Genomic DNA, 20,112 nt, shown 5'->3' with positions numbered 1-20,112 from the left:
AAAACGCACACATTCCCACATTTTACATGAATCCCAGCCCATTTAATTGCTTCTGTCTCCACCGTGGTCTTAAAGTGTTCTCCTTCCCTAAAACTCGTCATCTGCAGATGATCTATTTCCAGTAATTGGTGAGAAATAGACTTTTCTCCATGGACTCTTAGTCATCCTGTCATATCTACTCCATGTGCATCCATGGGAGAAGAGCCGTGATGTTAGAAAATTGGGACACGTGAAGTTGTAGAATTTTACAGTAAACACCCTATTAGGGTGTTTTTCATTAATATAGGAGAGCCCCTCTAGGAATTAGCCGGAGAAGAAAGAGATCATTAAAAGCATCTCTAGATCGGGAGGACCCAACATATCCACACATTACACAGACAGCTTATTGCTTTCAATGCATGTCCTGTAATGCTACATTTCCCCAGTGGTGGCGCTGCAGAGAAATTGAACACTTTCTGCCAAGTTCCTCCATAGTTTTCAGCTGATCGCTGTGATCAGCTTATTTTTGGTAAACCTTCGGAATAAAAATGATTTGTCTGGACTGGAATCCAGAGTTACAGTTACTGGGCATATGATGTCAAGCCCGAATTATTATTATTATTATTATTTATTGTTATAGCGCCATTTATTCCATGGCGCTTTACATGTGAGGAGGGGTATACATAAAAACAAGTACAATAATCTTAAACAATACAAGTCATAACTGGTACAGGAGGAGAGAGGACCCTGCCCGCGAGGGCTCACAATCTTCAAGGGATGGGTGGTAATACAGTAGGCGAGGGTAGAGCTGGTCGTGCAGCGGTTTGGTCGATCGGTGGTTACTGCAGGTTATAGGCTTGTCGGAAGAGGTGGGTCTTCAGGCTCTTTTTGAAGGTTTCGATGGTAGGTGAGAGTCTGATATGATGTGGTAGAGAGTTCCAGAGTAGGGGTGATGCGCGAGAGAAATCTTGTATGCGATTGTGGGAAGAGGAGATAAGAGGGGAGTAGAGAAGGAGATCTTGTGAGGATCGGAGGTTGCGTGCAGGAAAGTACCGGGAGACGAGGTCACAGATGTATGGAGGAGACAAGTTGTGGATGGCTTTGTATGTCATGGTTAGGGTTTTGTAATGGAGTCTCTGGGCAATTGGGAGCCAGTGAAGGGATTGACAGAGGGGAGAAGCTGGGGAATAGCGGGGGGACAGGTGGATTAGTCGGGCAGCAGCCCGAATATTGACCGTCCCGCCATGATTATTACTTTAGAGTAACGTATCTCTGTGCCAGTCTTTGAGTAGTGTGCACTTATTTTGTTAGTTTTTATGGCCACACCTTTCTTAAAATTCACCAGGAAAGACTGCATAGTCCTCGGGTCTGAAAGTTTGCACAGTCTCTGCCATCTGCAGTGAGACACCAAGAGCTTTGCCACAAACGATCCCTTCTTAAAGGGAATCTGCCACCTAATCCGAGAGCAGCATAATCTAGAGACCGAGACCCTGATTCCAACGATGTATCTGATTGGGCTGCTTAGTGTAGTTTTTATAAAATGACAGTTTTATCAGCAGGAGATTATCACTACAGGACTATTAAACCTGCTGTCTGATAGTCCAGTCCCGCCCTCAACACTGGCTGCTTTCTGTCTATGCACAGTTTACACAAAAAACTACCAATCAGTGGTGTGGGCGGGGTTATACAGAGCTCCGCATTCAGAGAACTGTTAGATGTGCAGCAGATAAAGTAGTGATTTTGTAAAAATGACAGCCAGAAGTGTAATAAATGATACATCCCTGGAATCAGTATTTCTGCCCCTACATCATGCTGCTCTTAGATGGGCAAAAACCTGGTGACATATTCCCTTTAATCCAATCAATTGCACCCTTTCTTCCATCTTGATGTGTTTCGGGACTAAATAAAATAATAAAAACCCATAGGAATCGCAATCAATTCTAATGAGAGGTGTAACTATAGTCCACCGGGCCCTTGAGTCTAGAGGGGCCCAGAACACCCTTTGACCAATATGAGAAAACCAATACTATTAAATGCACGTGATAATTGGTGGCCGTGTTGGAACTTTTGCATTGGGGCCCATGATCTGCAAGTTACGCCTCTGCATCTAAGTAGTGCTTGTCATCCACATCTGCTGGGTTTATGGTGAAACCAGAGAGCAATCTTCCATCTCACCCAGTATTATTATGTAATCGCCGTCTCCCTGCTCGCTCCATCTCCACCATGAGAGGGGAATCTCAGCAACAGAAAAGAAAAAAACTACTTTTTTATTATTATTATTGAAGGTGCAGAACCAGGAGATGGTGAGAACAATGATGAAGAAAGCCGAGCAGGAAATCAGCAGTAAAATGACCGAAATGGTCAAAAACCTGGAGGACCCTGTGCAGAGACAACGCGTCATGGTGGAGCAAGAGCGGCAGAAATACCTCCAGGACGAGGAACAGATCGTCCTAAAGTTAAGGTACAAAACCAATATAGAACCAAACCAAATCAGACGTGATTCTCTAGTTCTCTAGTAGATGGAAATGTCCTAAAAGGTGTAAGTGAGACAACCCCATTTATGTATGAGGATCACAGAATACAGACGCTGTCTAGATCTATCCATCCGACAGTGCCTGTAGCTGTATAGCAGAGAGTTTGTGAGTGCTGCGCTCTGCCTAGAAAACCATCTACTGTCTCCGCAAGATAAATAGACATGCTGCGGTCTGGAATGACGTGCCGCATGTCCGTCTCCGCGGGTGTCGGTGCATGCATAGTGGGCATGGGATTTTATGAAATCCCATACACTATGCTGTAACATCTGGACGCTGTGGGTTGGACGCTGCGGATGTACGGAGCATCCAACCCGCAGCGTTTACTGACCGTGGGAACATACCCTTATGTGTATGACAGACGAAATACGGGACAGGGGCTGATGAGAATGATGACAATCTCTGTATTGCGCTACAGAATCCAGGGTGATATAATAGAAGTAGGAAATAGAAAATATATAAACTGTGTAAATACAATTTAAGAAAAGAAAGACAGATTATTAAATAGTCTTTCTTTCTTTCCTTTTCTTTCTTTTTCCTTATCTTCTTTTATTTTGTTGCTTACTTCTCTTTCATTTCTTTCCTTCCAACTTTCCTTCTTCCTTTCTTTCTCTCTTTTTTTTCTCTCTCTCTTTCTTTCTTTCTTTCTTTCTTTCTTTCTCTGTCTCTTTCTTCCTTCCTTTTTTCCTTCTTCCTTTCTTTCTCTTTCCTTCTCTTTCTTTCATTCTTTCCTTTGTTCTTTCCTTGTGTTTATTATTTTCCCGGTGTCATTTCTCATTATTACTCATAAATTAAGTTATGGACCACTATGGTTTGAGTTCTTTTCCTGTGTGGATCGGATGGGTTGTTACTGAGATCTGGTGAGAATTTCTTGTCAATAGCATCTTTAGATATATATTTACTTAGGAAATTGATTATTTCACACGCTGGGCTCGTATAAATGCACATACTGAAATACTGCATATTGTATACAGTATAAATGTTCTATTCTGTGCTGGCTTCACATGACTGCATTATACAAGTCCTCCCCTTATGACCCATAGCGGATAATAATCAAGCATTGATACAAGCAGCAGTTGGTATTTTCGCCTTCTGTAATCCATAGGATTTATGTCGCTGTTGTCAGCCGCAGTCTTCTCCTCCTTTTCTCCGGCACTTTTCTATCCGCAGCTAGTCCTGCAGAAGGTCATTAGTCACTGAGGACACATAATCTGTCCATATTTACTGCCGGATATCGGTGCCCTTGGTCTACATCCATAATCCCCTCGCAGTCTATGAGGCGCTGACATTTTTATAGAAATGTTCCAGTTTAGGGGATTTTTTATTTTATTCTCAGCTCTTCAGTTTCCAGTGACAGCGTTTTCGGCAGCGATTCATCTCCGAGACATCAGCAGCTGTTCTGCCGATCCGCTCCCCGTAACAGAATGTCCCTGCGATGGCCGGGGATGGTCCTCGTGAAATCAATCACCCATCTTGTGTCTGCCACTATATCCACCCGCGTCCATTTTCACTAATTCCTATTCTTAACCTGTCGCACCTGAATAAGGCGCTCATCCTGTCTGCGGCCGCTCCTAAATCTTTGCAAAACGCATCAAGGATTATTGCATCTTCCGCATTTACGCAATTTGCCACTTTTATCCGATTTGCGCTTCTCTCGCCTCTTTTCAGAAGTGGCGGTAAACCTGTCGCAGATCTACGCCTAGTTCACACTGACAGACAAAGGTCTGCTACATTAATTAAGCTGGATCTGCCACCAGATAAATATATCTCTCTTAAACCTGATGAGGCTGGTGTACTTACTTCCAAGAAAACCTTGTCAGAACATCTGTGTTATGCTTTCTTGAATGTTTTCGTGACTTATATTAAAGGGTTATTTCCATCTTCATAGATGGCTATTGTCAGATAAGTGCGCCTAAAAACAAGCAGTTTTGCAATTTGCAGCTTATAAAAATTTGCCATTCTTGAAATGTTGACCCTTTTCCTTTGTTTACAGTTTGTTGCCTAGGATTGGACATAGTAACTGGGGGGCCGTAGATTAGATTGGGTCCATCCCTGGTCTGAATAGGAAGCAAAAGCCTAAAGGCCCCATACACAATAAAGTTGACCATACTGTAAGATTTTGGGAAGATGAGGGTGATGCTGCCCCTTTCTGCTGCAAAGGATGGGAAAGGGCAAAGAAGTGTTAAGTTTTTCATGGGGGGAGCATTTTGATTTGGAACTACAACTCCCACTATCCCTTACGTTTGGGGAGCCAGCAGTTGTAGAGCGCTGCTCCGCCTGTCCTATCCCTCCGGTCATTGGACCTCGTGATGGAACGCGTCATTAGAAAATCCAGTAAATGCGGTAAATTACTTTGTTTTGGTAGATCTTTCTGTTCATGCCTCTGTTCGGTTCTGATAGTTCCCACGACTGACCTTATACTCCGCCATTAGGAATACTGACTGCGAGACAGGAAAAATCCATAATCATATTCATAGACTTCGCCAAAGCTGCAGAGCAAGGAAAACACAGGCGCTTTAATTGAAAGGGTGCTGAAGATTTCCTCTCGGAAATTCTCGGTATTAATGCTCATTTCCAAGAATTTATTCTTCTTTTCTTAAACGGACATGTCTTCGGATTCACTATTAAAAATACTAAACTGCAGATAATTATGGCTGCTGAGAAAGAGGTTGAATTGTTATCTCCTGTGTGCTGTCATCTGGACATATGTACCAAATTAAATAAAGCGCCAGGAAAGAACAGAGACAGGCACAGTAGGCAGCTGCCTAGGGCACTGGATAAATTGGGGCTGTTCTCGGATGAATGTTTGTCCATCAGTGACCGAGGGGTGAAGGTAACACCTCTAAATTGGGCATCAACAAAGCTTATCCTCCCTCTGATACTGACGGGATGAGGCACAAACAATTCCAGGAGATTGGGTTTAAGCTCAAAACGATATCATGGGTTATATTTTATGAGTTTTGTTGCTCTTTGTTCCAGTGACTTGGAGAGTTTTGTAGAAGATGTAAAGAAGGATTCCAGCTCTAACCGAGGAGTATCTCTGAAGGACGTGGAGGATCGAGCGTTTGTCCTGCGTCAGATTGGTGAAGCCGTGTCTAATCTGAAAGGTAGGGACTAAGAAATATCACTCGTGTTTGGGTCCTTCTTGTTCATCATGTGCATATTCCACACTGTGTAAAACTTTTAGGCAGGTGTGAAAAAAATGCTGCAGAGTAACAAAGCTTTCACAAATAGAGTTAATAGCTTTATTTTTCGCAATTAACAAATTAAAAAGTCAATGAACAAAATATAAAATCGAAATCAATACTTGTAGTGACCAAAACTGCATCCAAGCATCACTTCTTCTAGGTCCTTGCTGACAGTTATTTAAGGAACTCGGCAGGAGGTTGTTCCAAACATCTTGGAGAACTAACCACAGATCTTCTGAGGATGTCACTTGTGCAGATTGTTCTATCTCTTTGTGTAATCCCGGACAGACTCTGTGTGGGCCATATCATCACTTCCAGGACTTTTTGTTCTTCTTTACAATGAAGATAGTCCTACAGGGTCATTTTCCTTCTACAGAAAGAATGAATTTGGAACCAATCAGACGCCTCACTAATGGTATGGCATGATAGATAAGTATCTGCCTATAGGTCTCAGCATTGAGGACACCATTAGTCCTGACCAAATCTCTAAATTCCATTTACGGAAATGCAGCCCTGAACTCGCATGGACCCTCATCTTGAAACCCCTTTTTGCTTTGAAATCTTTGCCTGGGGGAATAGGCACTGATTCATCAAGGCCAGAGATTTACTAGTCGGTCTTGATGAGGCGATAGATTGAGAGTCAGACGTTCTTGATTCATCAAGGGTCTCTGACTGGAGTAAGATTTCTGGTGTAGAGAACGACCACAGCTCATCAGGAATTAGACAAGTTGTGGTGGCGAGCCCCCCATCAAAATTTGCCTGTTTTGGCGGAGCTCGGGGAAACTGGCATGAAAACGCCAAAAGGCGCAACATTTTTCACCAGCGTCAAATGGCATAAAAATTTTGCAACTTTTTAATAATAATTGCTTTGATGAATCAGGGGCCTGGTATCTTTTTGCTGGACTTAAGCCCCCGTTACACACTGCGATATCGCTAGCAATATCGCTCTAAAGTCACCGATTTTGTGACGTTGCAGCGATATTGCTAGCGATATAGCTGCATGTGATACTTACCTCTGACCCGCTCCCCCGCTGGTTATCGCTGATCGCGCGAGAAGCTCCTGGACCATTCCTCGTCGGTCACTTCCTGCGGCGCTTCCTGCTGTGACGATGAGCGACGCGTGGAGCCGGGCGGGAGGACGCAGGATCGTCGCGTCTGACAGGTAACTAGCGATCCCCGACCCCTGCTATGTCGCTGGTGAGATCTGCCTGTGTGGCAGCTCACTAGCGACCACCTAGCGATGCACCAGCGATCCTGACCGCGTCTTATCGCTGGTCGGGATCGCTGGTGAGTCGCTAGGTGTAACGGTACCCTCAGTCTTGCCAAGGTGTATGACCTGTGACTGTCTTCCAACCAAACACCAAAACAATATAAATTCTCCCAAACACTGTCTAACATCAAGAAACCCCCTATAGTAAAATATATACTTTATTAATATTATTAAAAGTAACATAGAAAGCCTAAAATTATGTCTGACCTCTATGCCAGTCGGTTTGGTGTATTATATCTGGACAGAATTGGAGGTTTTCTATGTTACTTTTAATAATATTGATAAATTATATCTCTTACTATAGAATGAAACTGTCTTCCACAACCTCACCTTTGTAGCAGAATGTGGTTGTCACTCACCCAGTTTTCGGCCTCCTTTCCATATCCACCTGTTTCTGTCTTAGTTAATAACGGTGTTTCAACCTATGTATGAAAATGATGATTATTATCACCTTTTTGGTATTATTTGTTGCTCATACACCAGACCATACTCTAAGAAAACCCCCTGACTTTGTGCATGTGTACCTAGAAGGATTGCTGTTTTGGAGGCACAGGGCAGTCGCACCAAATATTGATTTTAATTTCTCTTTTATTCATTCATTTTACATTTTGTTAACAGACAAAAACTTAACACTTCTATTTTTCAAACTTTGCAGCATTTTTGCGCACCTGTCTAAAACTTTTGCACAGAAATGTATGTAAATAAATATGTATAATTTTAGGCAAGGGTGGAAAATGTTTTACAAAAAAATAGCATATAACACATTTCAGCAGACTTATGATAGACTCGAGAGTTTTGGGCAAAATTTGATAAAATAGCACCACCTAGTGGTGTCATTACAGCATAAAATTTTGCCGTGAATTAGAAAAGCGCAAGACCTTCATGGTTCCTGTTGGTGCGGAGTGAGTCAGTCCATAACAGAATTTAGTGCGAAAATTTTGAAAGTTCAATGAAATTTTTCTGCAATTATTGCTAGTCAGATGATTTTTTTAAGAAAAGATTTTGGAAATTTTTGGGCAAAGTGAAGTCAGTTTGCCTTTATTCTGACATTATTAAATCTTCAACATAAAGGTAGCATGTTCTTTGTACTTCTAGGGGAATTTCCATACCTACAGAATAAAATGAGGGCTGTCTTACGGGTTGAGGTGGAAGCAGTTAGGTTTCTGAAGGAAGAGCCACATAAACTGGACAGCTTACTGAAGAGGATCCGAAACATGACTGATGCCCTGTCTGCCTTAAGAAGGTGAGATCAATTCAAACCATGCAATTTTTTTTCATGTTCAAAACTTAAAGGGAACATGTCAGGATGTTTTTATTACTGAAACAAGTGGCATGGCTGTTTAGGTCCTATCAGATTGATAAAAATGATACCTGTCTTGTAAGAATCCTATGTGCCAGCACTGAGATATGAAGCATTGAAGTCAAAGCAGGCTGGAAGTGCATTGAGAGGCATGTCCATACGCTCAGAGTGCATCAGCACACCCCAGTGCACTTCCAGGCTACTTTGTATATGGCTTCAGAAGACGGATTTGTTAGCACTGGCACATCGGATTACTACTAGACAGATGTCGTTTTTCTTATTATTCTGTGATCTATACATCTGTAAAACTTGTGTGATTTTATAAAATAATCCTAAAAGAGCCAGTTTCATTAAAAAAATCCTGACACTCGAGGGAGACAATTAAGCCAGTAGAACCTTCTTCATATTCTAGTAGAAGTTGAGGTCAACCAGGACACTTTAAAGGGGTTTTGCGGCCATATTCTAGGACAAGCAGTTGTATAGAGTTGTATAGAGTCTCAACTAGATCTCATGGACAGTGGCGTTGCTGCACAGCTATGTATGAAAGCATTTGCTGAGGGGAAAATGAAGGAAAGTGGTACCGCAACTTCAATATTAGCAAAGCGTTCCATCTCAAACAATTCTCGTGGCCACATAGTGTTTTCTATTTTATCTCTAGACATGTTTCTGATGGATCATCCAAGACTGTTGACTACAATCAAAATAACCAATACACCATCAGCGAGAAAGTTACCGAAACTGAAATGATCCAAAGCAAAGAAGAGAAGAGTCAAGTCTACCTTCAGTCAGCACCGATCGAACCAGGACCCACGGTAGAAGCCCAGACTACCTCCGTGAAGTCAGAGGTGGTACCGTTGTCTGCTGGAGTTAAAGTTCTCCACGTGCAAAGTTCGCCCGTCCTCATGCACCAGTCCCAACACTCCTCAGCTCTGGTGAACCATGCCTTTACTTCCAATACCCAGAGTGGTCATTTAGTAGATTCATCAGCAAATCACCAGTCATCAAGCACCGCAGCTCCTGCAACACCGGAGCACACTCCAACTGCCCAACCTACTCAACTAAACAACGGATCCTCTGGCCAAAGCTTATTTATTGAAGAAATTCAACATGTAAGCTACAGGAATCGAGCATTGTCTATAGAGGTACATGAAATACTAGAGTATTATTCTTCATGCATAATGGTGTCAGACTTTATTGTATAGCCTGATAACAATGTTTCCCCCCAAGACATTGTAGTCCCAGTGATTGGGAAAGTTAGGGGGACTGAGTACTTTTTTCCTAAATTGTGTGACCCAAAATAGCTCCAAATAATTTGTTGTAATTAGCTAAGGTAGTGAGTGGGTTTATGGTAATACTAATATCCCTGGGGTCTATGGCAGTGAAGGATTTGATATGAGTATCACTGGTAGCCTTGACCAAAGAAAGGGTTAAAAAATGTGCATAAGTGGGCATTATCACCAGCATCTCTAGTGGTCTAGAGCAGGTTTATACATACCTGGCACCCAGAGAGATGTCGACCCCGCCAGGCTTCAGTATTGGACTTCTATAGGGCCGATTTCACATGTCCGTCATTCGCGGTTTGCAACATCTGTACCAGTTGCAGGTCAGGGATCTCATAACCCAAAGTCAACTGCTTCATAGGCTGTCGAGTTCAGGTCTAGAGACCAGCGGGGAGTCTGGACATCAAGGTCCATATTCTGCCCATGAATGTAGGATGCGTGAAACTCGCCTAAGTATGACTTTGTGTCTTGCCCCCCATCTCTTCTGTGAGTCCTTTCATCATTCTGGAATCGTGAATGTGATGGATAACCTTTTTATTTTTTTATTTAAAATTGACACTCAAACAAGTCATTTTTGAGTTGAGATTTCCCTACTGCTTTTTTTTTATACATAAATGTATCTGCCCTGTATCTTTCTGAATCCCCCCCAAGTCACCTACATGATCGTATCTAAATAATTGATCCAATGGATTTCGTCTTGACCCTCCTTGTGGTCATTTTGCCTCTGAGCACAGGGACATGTTACCTGGTTGCAGGGACTGGGCAGTGTGAATTGTGTCCTTTAGTGCTCTTGACTATTTGCCACACAGATGTTTTCGGTTCCGTAAAACGTTCATTACATTTTTTTTTTTCAATTTTAGTCATTGATTGCGTGTCTCTCCTTCTAGGAAGCAGAAAGGAAATTTGAAGAAAAAAGACAAAACTTGGACCATTACAATGGGAAAGAATTTGAGAAGATGCTGGAAGAAGCACAAGCCAATATAATGAAGTCAATCCCCAGCCTAGAAATGCCATCTCAGACTTCAAAACTAGAGAGCATAGAAAAACTAGAGGTCAATGGTATGATCCACGAAAAAACATCAATGTCCTTTTCTTCCTAGCTTTAGGATTTTAGGTGTTTAATGTGGGATTTTCTATATTTTGAGGATATAAATAGAACACGTATGAATTTATCTCATTGGGTACCTGTTTGTTTTTGGGTAATTTTCATAAAGGAAATATAGATTAATTTCTAATGTTGAGAAAAGGTGCGAGAGCTTTTCCTTCTCTGTGGACCTTCGCATCTTCTTAGTAGGTTACATACATCTGGACTGGATTGGTGGACATCTGACCAGTGACCCAGTTGGGTCACACATCTCTGGTCATCTGGTAGCATGGAAGACCAACGTTAGCTGTGGTTATAGCTTACACTTGTTTTGTCTTTTAGAAGGAGGTCAAGAAAGTGAGCAAGAAAATAAGTTAACCAAGTCTCCTCCTCCACCCCCTCCTCGTCGCATGTACCCCCTTGGAAGTAGTTTGAGCACTTCATGGACGTCTGACTGGAAAGACAGCAAGGTGAGAAGAGTCTGTGGTGCCACATTGTCTGCTACCTACAAGTCACAGGTTAATCACTAGACTTTGTACGTCTGTGACTAGAAAATGTCCTTCGTGCGATGTAGTCTGAGCATCCAAAAAGCATTATACCAGGATCCCAACAACATCTTATTATGTCCTTTGTAAATCAATATAGGACTTAGAAGACGTCCCTCCTCCACCACCACCGAAAACCATCAAGTCAGAAGTAGAAAGTGCCATCAAGACTTCTCAATTGGATGAGGAGGAAGAGGAAGGAGAGAGGATCATGGCAGAACTTCAGGTAACTGTCTTATTTTATTTTCCATGTAGGTCAGTAGTTTTGCCTTTTAGGCCTCTACCATGTAGGGAAAACTGGGAAAGGATCCAGTAGATTATATTTATGACCGATGGATTAGCCCTATTTTACAATAGTGATGCCGATGAGAACATAGCCTAAAAGAAGACCAGTCACCGAGTTAAAAGTGGCTAGTTTTGCTCTCGTTTTATTCCCGCTGCTCTCCTGAGTATTCAGGTTTGGATTTTCTTAAAATCCACACTACGGTTCCAGAGATATGGGTCTTTTTTTTTTATCTAGTGTGGCGCCCCTGAGGGTTCAGTCGCCACAGAGGTACTGCACCTCCTCCTGAGGTGTGGTACCCCACCATTCAGGTAAAGTGGAGACTCCTGACCACGCTCCAACACCTGCACCCCACACCACAAAGTAGTGTAGCAAAGCACCCTTTGGTGGCTCCCTGCTTGGAAAACGAAGAGTGCTGGGAGGTGGGTGTAGTTAGTTGGCAGCAAAAGAGCGGGAGATGATTAGAACTAAGTCAGTCAGTCAGTCTGACTCAGTGAGTCTGGGAGAGAAGATCCCCTGAGTGGGATGGATGAAGGAAGTGCTGCAGCCGACCTCAGTGATCTGGGTCTGCTGGCACAAGAAAGGGACATTGATGGAAAGCCTGACTCTCTCCATAAGAAAGAAGAATTAGTACGGAACATAAGGAGAGGAGGACTAAGGTTTAGGGTTAGAGCAGAACCCTTCTCAAGTTCACAGCGCATGGCCGGGGTCCGGTCCCCGAGGTTGTATGGATACTAATGGTCCTGCGACAGACACCGGAGGAATAGAAGTTGTCACCACTTTATTCCCACACAAGACTTGGGGGCACAACAGCAACGAGAGTGAGCCAGGACTTAGTAGCAAGGAGTCCCCGAAGCAGGCTGTCTGCCGTACAAGTAGAGTTCATAGGAACATCTGACAGGAGGAACTCCAGTGTAACTCAGTACTGAGAGTACTTCACTATAGGCGCAAAAGGGAGACGTTCAGAAAAGGCACTTATTGTATGTTGGCGGAGTGTTGAAACGGAGTACTTCATCTTGCCTGGTGGTTGGCTGAGCCCCTGACCTGGAGGACACCGCACTGAGGCGGGCACCTGTATGCACCACAGACTGTGAGTAAAGCTTTGAAACTACATGCCTGGTGTCCTCCACTTATTCCTGCGCCTACGCCCTCAGCACTGCTATATCTCTGTGCCTGACACCGCACCATCTACGTCTCCTCCCTATCTCTTCACCTACACTGCACTGGGACTACAGCCCTACCTGTGGAGGGCCACAACATCATTGCTGCACCACACCATCTGTCCCAGAGGATCTGTTTGCAGCGTCGGCTTAACATCTTCATTGCCGAATAGCACAGGTGGCGTCACGAAGGAGGGCGATCCACTAGCGCTAATTTTTGTAGTCTTCACCAATGAAGCATGGCTCATAGGGTAATAATGCAGAGTAGTCATAAGACATACCCCCCAGGAGCAGCATGAATAAAGTAATCACAAAAAGTGGACCTTTTGACTTGGTGACAGGCCTTCTTTAAAATATTGGTGGCCATTATAAGACATCTTCCCCATATTCCTACACCTCTCTACCCACCTGAAAAAAGAAGTTATTATTGGTAGTTAATCAGTAGCCACTCACATGTAGCTGCCTTTTCCTGCTGCAGAGCTCAGTCTTATAGAAGGTGTCACCCTCCTCTACTTTAGACTCGATTGGAGGAGACAGATGGCAGCTCTTGGGTTCTTCATGGTTGGGCATAGTATTCAGTCTACAGGAACACTGATGCCATCACATATGTACTGGCACCACTGGTTTGGACTATAACCACCTATGTATATATTGAATTTCTTGGATATTTTATGATTTAGGAGAATATAGAAAATATATTTCTGTGTCAGTTATAAGATTATGTGTCACGTTGTACGTCTCGTAGGCTTTCCAGAAGTGCTCTATAGTGGAAATCAATTCAAAAGTGCAATATGAGCCCCCTAAATCAGAGGTTCACGAGAGAGATTACAGAACTTCGGGTTTAGCTCTACCCAAGGAAAAGAAGGTAATTTCATGTGTGAGGCCGATCAGTAAACTTCCAGGCCTATACAACTAACCCAAAGTTACTAAAAACCACTGCAATATCCAGAGCTGCTAGATGTCTCTTGTGTATCTAACTGACTTACAAGATGTCTTATCCCAAATGTGCTTCTCACCACACTTTGCACCTTGCATGCAGATCTACAGTTTCTCATTGCTCTGTATATTTACTGACAGCTCAGAATCTGTGATTAGATTGGAAGAAATATTCTGAATCCTCTGGTATCTTATCTCAGTGTTCCTTGCATGTTTGACATCTGCAAAGAACCTTCCGTGATTACGTACATTCTGGGAAAAGTAGTTAAATGGGTTGTATGGATTTGAAACCCATTTTCATACACCCATTTAGATTTGTATTTAATAGAGGGGGGGTTCCCCTTGTTAAAATCCTGAATTCTTAGTAAGATTGGAGAGCAACTTTTCTCTCTCTGGAGGACCCACCTGTCCTGCATTACACAAACAGCCCATTGATTTGGATTGATATTGTGTAATTCTTAGTTTAGCCTGTGGTGGCCACTGCAGGGAAATGCAGCACTTATGGTTATATAAAAGGGCCTTAAATGAGCACCGATTGGTTGATTGGCACCTTTTATGGGCAGAAATCTGCCCGTTAAACCTTTTGGGCTCCTGTAGATGACAAACAAAATATCGGATCCCACTCTGACCAATGTGCACGTCCGACGTTTTCCTTCAACAAAGTCGGTCCTGAGAAAAATCACAGCATGCATGATTTGGATCCATAAATTAAATTGCACTCGGCTATGCAAGTCCGTGGGTCTGTCAAAAAATTGGACTTACAAAATAAGATGGAGACATTTTTTTTCCCATCTTCTCCATATCCTAGAATATCAGATCACACTTTGATCATTCTCTGATCAGAGAGCGTGACTAGCGTAAACGGACCGATTTTCACGGACGAGAGAAAATACGGTCTTGTGATCCTAGCCTTAGACAGAGTGGGTGTGAATATTCCTTTCTGTATCTATGTGTTTGGTGAACTAACGTAGAGTCCTTTCTGAATAAATAAAAAAAAAAAATTGCAATTTTTTTTATATTCGGTATCCAAGAAATATTTACATTTTACTACAATTGTACAGTACGGCTATAGTGTATTGTTTAAAATGGCTTTTGCTTATTTTATTTTTTTTATTTAGTCAAAATGTAAGTCAACATATTTCATCTCTATAACAACCAACATACTTAACATTTACTATATATTTAATTCAATTTTATTGATAAATACATTTCTAATTAAGTTGGTTTCCCCTCTAATATTTCTTCATAGGTGTCATGCATTATTTCAAAAGAAAGTGTAAGTCCCGAAAGCCCAACACTTGTTGAAAGCAAAGACGACAAGTGGAAAATTCAATCGATACCAAGTTCTGCACCTGTTTCTGCTCAGATTAGGCAGGTGGAGAAGGTTGTAGCAAATGAACAGTCAACCTACAGTCTATTCATAGGCAGGGACCAGCCGAACTCTAAAGATTGTGACGAATCTGAAAAGGAAATTAAAAATGAAGAAATGGTAAACCTGGGGGTATATAAATTTCACAATAAGGAAAACCAAAAGCACTTGAGTTCTATTATCCAAGAGGTGGTTAATGGAGGAACAGATCACAAAATCTCAGAATCAAAGTCCACATTTGTCAAAGTTTCTGGTGTAGAGAGCCAGGATAGCCCAGTAGGTAGTTCTCCAATCCAAGAACAGGGAATGCCCTACTTAGATTTAGGCCAAACAGTTGTATTAAGACAGAAGAATACTCGAAGGACTACGAGCCAACAGAGTGAGGATGTTGAATCTCCGACTATCTCACCAACTGAACCAAGATCTCCAGCAGATAACATTGCTTTTATTATCACGAATACTCAAGTTCAGGTTCTATCAACAGGTGAAGTACAAGATATTGTAAACCGGAAAGGTGGAGAGGTACAAACTGTTTCAGTGGATAAAGAAAATGTGAAAATTCCTTCCAACAATTCCAGTCCACAAGATCCGGTTGAGTGCACAGACAAAAAGCCAGTCATTATCATTTTTGATGAACCAATGGATATAAAATCCGCCTATAAAAGGTTATCAACAATATTCGAAGAATGTGATGACGACTTGGAAAAAATTATGTCAGCGACAAAGATTGATGAGGAGGAAGAAGAAGAAGATAAAGAACCGATTGTCTCTCCACCCAAAGAAGAAAAGGTTGAAGAAACCAAAGTGGTCAATAATCAGGAAAGCATTTTGTCTCCATATAAATACAGATTTAATTATCCATCTCTATCAGAAATGAAGAAGACTATGTTTCTCGATAATACTGTCTCCCAAGGAATCCCTGTAAATGAAGAAAAGTCAGATATTTCTGACGAGCTGTATGGCCAGAGACAAGATGTCAAGAAAAAGTTTAAGTTCAAATTTCCCAAAAAACAGCTGGTGGCTCTCACCCAAGCCATCCGTACAGGGACAAAAACTGGGAAGAAGACCCTACAAGTCGTAGTCTACGAGGATGAAGAGGAGCCCGATGGGACTGTAAAGCAACACAAAGAAGCTAAAAGGTTTGAAATTGAAAGTTCGAAGTGCAAAGAAGACGATAGCCAAACAGAAGGCCTCAACTTTGAAGAACCACATAGTGTGTCAAGAACCGATGAGATCAGGCAAAATACATACAGAACCTTAGACAGTCTTGAGCAAACCATAAAGCAGCTAGAAAGTACAATAAGTGGAATGAACCCAAAACCAGGATCTGATCTCATAGAATCCAGAGACGATAACAAAATGTTGACGATCACCTCTGTGGTTGTTAAAGAATCTGCGTTAGTGGATGATGCAAAACCAGTTGTAGAGACTCCATCATCCATACCTACTACAGCACGTAAGGTACCAGTGCACAAGACTGCTAAAACCTAACAGTGTGCCGATGACAAATTGGTGCCTAATCCTCTGAGTGGTGTTCTTCTGGTGATTGGCTTTTCCTGTAGGTGTCTAACAAGATGCTGGTTTAATAAGCTTGATAACTTGGTGATGGGCAGATGAAGACCAAAACAGAACCTGCTTGATTGACATGACCTGTGTTTTTTTTTTTTTTTATTTCTTCCATGATTTTTATAACCTCTGATGTTTCTTCTGCATGACTATAGAGATTCATATGATGTTGGTCAAGCATGGAATGTGAACCCTGGGTGAAATCAGTTCTGTCATTTGATTTGTTATTTTTTTCTGTCTCTCTCTTCCTGTTGGCTGTTCCTGTAGGGATCAAATGGAGCTTCACAAACCAGCAGAATGCCAATACCAATGTCTTCTAAAACTAGACAAGGAAGCATGGAAAAAACTAGCAAACAGCCAAAGCTACAGGAGCCGCAGCGTCAATTCAGACAGGTAGTTTTACCTTAGAACCGCAATTTTGGAAGGACAAAAAAGGTTTTGAAAAATAACTTCAAGCCAAGTTACTGAATCAGTGTAACCAAAACAAGGATAGCGTATGCTTTCACTCTTGTTTTCGTTAAACATCTGGATCTGGTGGCAAGAGAAATCCTGTAGTATTATCTCACTCTTGCCATATCTCTGCATGCCTGCAATAAAACACCCACTGCTAGGTTCCACTTCAAGATGTTCAGCTGAGATGAGCGAAATCTCGGCTTATACCGTGGTAACGTACGACAGCTTAAAATCAGAGTGCACGTGTGCGCAGTGGTGTCTGTGTCGTCCGGGTACTAACATGTATGTGCCACCGCATTCCATTAACTGCTTGCCACCATTCTCCTCCCAACGCATGTAGCAGAGCACCGCACTATCTCCCACATTGGGCGCCACATCCTTCACGTCCCAAGTTCTCCAAAACTTTCTGTGCTTTATGGTTTCTGCCAGGTCCAGTGAGAACATTAAATGTTTCCATTTGGGGGGTGATTTCTACTTTCCTGCTCCCCTGTTGGTGTATTAATGTTAAACATTTTGACAAACTGTCTCCCGCCATCTTTATTTGCAGGCTAACGGAGGTACTAAGAAAGCTGGTGGGGATATTAAGGCTGCTTCCCCTACTTTATCTGCTTCTAAGATTCCAGCTCTTTCTCCTAACACTGGAAAAAGCAGCTCTGTTTCTGCTCAGTGTAACGATACCTCTAACCCCCATAATCCACCTGTGAAGTCTCATGTCCCCGTAACCAATTCTAACTCTCAGCCCAGTCGTCCAGTTAGCGCTACCTCCCTTATCCGTCCTGTTCATAACGGCACGTCGAAGCTGCAGAGCCCAACCTATTCAGGTAAAGGTCACCATCTCTCATTTTCACTGCAGAATGCAAATGGCAGACCATCTCCTCCTACTCCTTCCTCTTCTGCTACTTCCCCCTCTACTTCTGTCTCTCCCACTTCACTGACTCACGGTATGAAGAGCATCCGTACCATCCACACACCTAGCTTCACCAGCTACAAGTCGCAGAACGGAAGCGCCACCAAGGTCGCAACGCCAAAGGACTCCTCCTAACTTGTGCAGACTCATCAGTCTAGGCGTCGTCCGTGCAGCACCACCCGCAGCGCCCTCTGCTGGCATGTTGTCATCATCTATGTACATAACACACCGGTATATCCTTGTCGAGATAGTTGCTGTTGTAATTATAGGCCTTTTCTTTTCTTGGTCCGTTTCTATGTAAATTAGTGCGTGTGTGTGTGACTGTATATATTACTATTCTGTATGTCTGCATGAGTGTGTAAATCTTCGGAAGGCATTACATGAGGATGCAGATTATTTTTTGTATAGACTATTTTTCATTATCGGACTTGCAGGGGATGAATTTTTCGAGTGTGGAGTTTTTTCGCTTTTATGTTACGATCATGCTGGCTTTGACTACAGATTTCTATTTTTCTCAATTATACATCACAATTGCTTTTATTTTATTTTTTTGTTTGTTTTGCCAAAATATTTTCTTATGATGATACATAGAATATGTTTTTAGTATTTTGGGGAATTCGGGAGGGCTGGGAGGGGGTCGACCAAGAGAAATATTCTTAAAGGGATTCTTTCATCAAAAATACATTTTCTATAAATGGAAGAAAAAATAAAATCGAAAATCAGGGAACAGAAAATATTTTCTTACTAGAATAGTTCGGAAATATCCAGCACACAATGTAAATATTTGTAGAAATGTCACATTCTGACTACGCAGATAAGCGACATTGCATAGGTACCGATTATCTCGGTCCTGAGTACAGGCCGGTCAATGATTGCTTTGCAGAACTTCATTGTTTTAAAAAAAGAGGTTCTTCAGCAGCTGTAGTGGCTATTATACAATTTTGTTGCATCATCTGTAGCAAAATCTCATAATAAACCCCCTAGGTTCTGTAAGATTATGATGAAGACAATTTATATAAATCAATGTTGGAAAGGAATACATGCAATACTGTTGAAAAAGAGGTTCTGCAGCAGCTCACATGTGTATTTTAAAGGCTAAAGAGCCCCCTGCTATTAAATTATAATATTATACAACATTGTGGCTTTGTGCTTTTATAAAGTCGTGATATCTATACATTTTATGTTGCTTAGTAAATGTCTAGCAAAATGTCAATTATATCTGTTCCAAAAGAATTTGCCACAAAGCGAAACACTGACAATGCTGCAAAATATACAGCAAACAAAGCATATTTTATTTTAATAAAGTTATGGAAAGTTTTAATTTTACAATGTAACTTCATTTAGAGGCCTTTATGGAAGAAAAAAAAAACACAAGAGCTATAGGTAATATTTTTGATGATTGACCCCCTTTAAGTGGCACCACTGCCCCTGTGGTTATACTCGAAAACATGAATCGTGTAGACTCTAGCTCGGAAGATTTCACATATTTATCGGTTTGGATTTTCCAGTTTGCTACTGCCGACCATGTCCTTTCTTTTTTTTTTTTTTTATTATTGTCCTGTGATGCCCATTACAGGCGTGTACATAGACATACTTTTTACTTTTACATAGAGATGTGCCCATGATTTGTACAGTTAGGCAATGCGGGCCAATAGGGGGCAGTACAACCACAACTCCTTTCATCCCAGCCAAGCAGACGACAGCAGTTGTAGTCCTGGCCGTGCATCGCCTAACGCTCATTGTTTATGCATGCGTTCAAACAATGGTAACTTGGAAAGAAAGAGTTTGCACAGATTTTGTAAATTTCTGAATTTGTATAACTACTGTATCAAATATCTGTAAAAAGCAGATCACTTTTCTGAAATAAAATAAAGTGATGCATGCGGTTCTCTATATGATGTGTCCTGTTGAATAAATACAGATTTTTTTTCTTTTCCTTTTGGTGTTGTTGGGGAACAAAGCAGTCAATGGCATGAGACCCGAGTTCTAGACTACGATGCGTGAAAGAGTAATCGTTGTTCAATAGTACATGGGAAAATAAGAAACTTTGTAATATATCTTATCAGAGAAATCGGCTTCTTTCTCCTCCGGGACTGATCATTCCTTTTCAAAATTCTCAATTCTTGATTAAAATCTGAATTTAGTGAAGACATATTGTTCAATTACTGATAGAGGAGATGGCAGTTGGTGCTCATAAGATTCTATGTAGATGGGAGGAGCTCTGCTTCTAGCTCCTCCCTCTGTGCTATTTGTAGAACTTT

At 41.8% G+C, this 20,112-nt stretch overlaps 1 protein-coding gene across 13 annotated transcripts in view; it reads left to right on the top strand.

The window, feature by feature from the left end:
* Positions 1–19,744, top strand: part of KIAA1217 (KIAA1217 ortholog) — an 804,298-nt gene extending 784,554 nt beyond the window's left edge. For 11 of the 13 annotated variants that reach the window (XM_073581790.1, XM_073581793.1, XM_073581791.1 and 8 more), the window contains 11 exons: positions 2,265–2,440; positions 5,490–5,617; positions 8,064–8,211; positions 8,927–9,410; positions 10,436–10,607; positions 10,975–11,102; positions 11,278–11,403; positions 13,366–13,485; positions 14,806–16,386; positions 16,759–16,884; positions 17,492–19,744. In XM_073581790.1, the coding sequence (XP_073437891.1) occupies positions 2,265–2,440; positions 5,490–5,617; positions 8,064–8,211; positions 8,927–9,410; positions 10,436–10,607; positions 10,975–11,102; positions 11,278–11,403; positions 13,366–13,485; positions 14,806–16,386; positions 16,759–16,884; positions 17,492–17,986 (3,684 nt within the window). In that variant the 3' untranslated portion in view covers positions 17,987–19,744. The remainder of the gene's footprint in view (positions 1–2,264; positions 2,441–5,489; positions 5,618–8,063; positions 8,212–8,926; positions 9,411–10,435; positions 10,608–10,974; positions 11,103–11,277; positions 11,404–13,365; positions 13,486–14,805; positions 16,387–16,758; positions 16,885–17,491) is intronic. The other 2 variants (XM_073581789.1, XM_073581792.1) reach the window with 2 other exon arrangements.
* The last annotated feature ends 368 nt before the right edge of the window (positions 19,745–20,112 follow it).

This window comes from Dendrobates tinctorius, unplaced genomic scaffold (genome assembly GCF_039654945.1).
Source record: "Dendrobates tinctorius isolate UK_male_01 unplaced genomic scaffold, ASM3965494v1 ptg000070l, whole genome shotgun sequence".
Classification (NCBI taxonomy): domain Eukaryota; kingdom Metazoa; phylum Chordata; class Amphibia; order Anura; family Dendrobatidae; genus Dendrobates; species Dendrobates tinctorius.
This window is presented reverse-complemented; position numbering and strand designations above follow the sequence as displayed.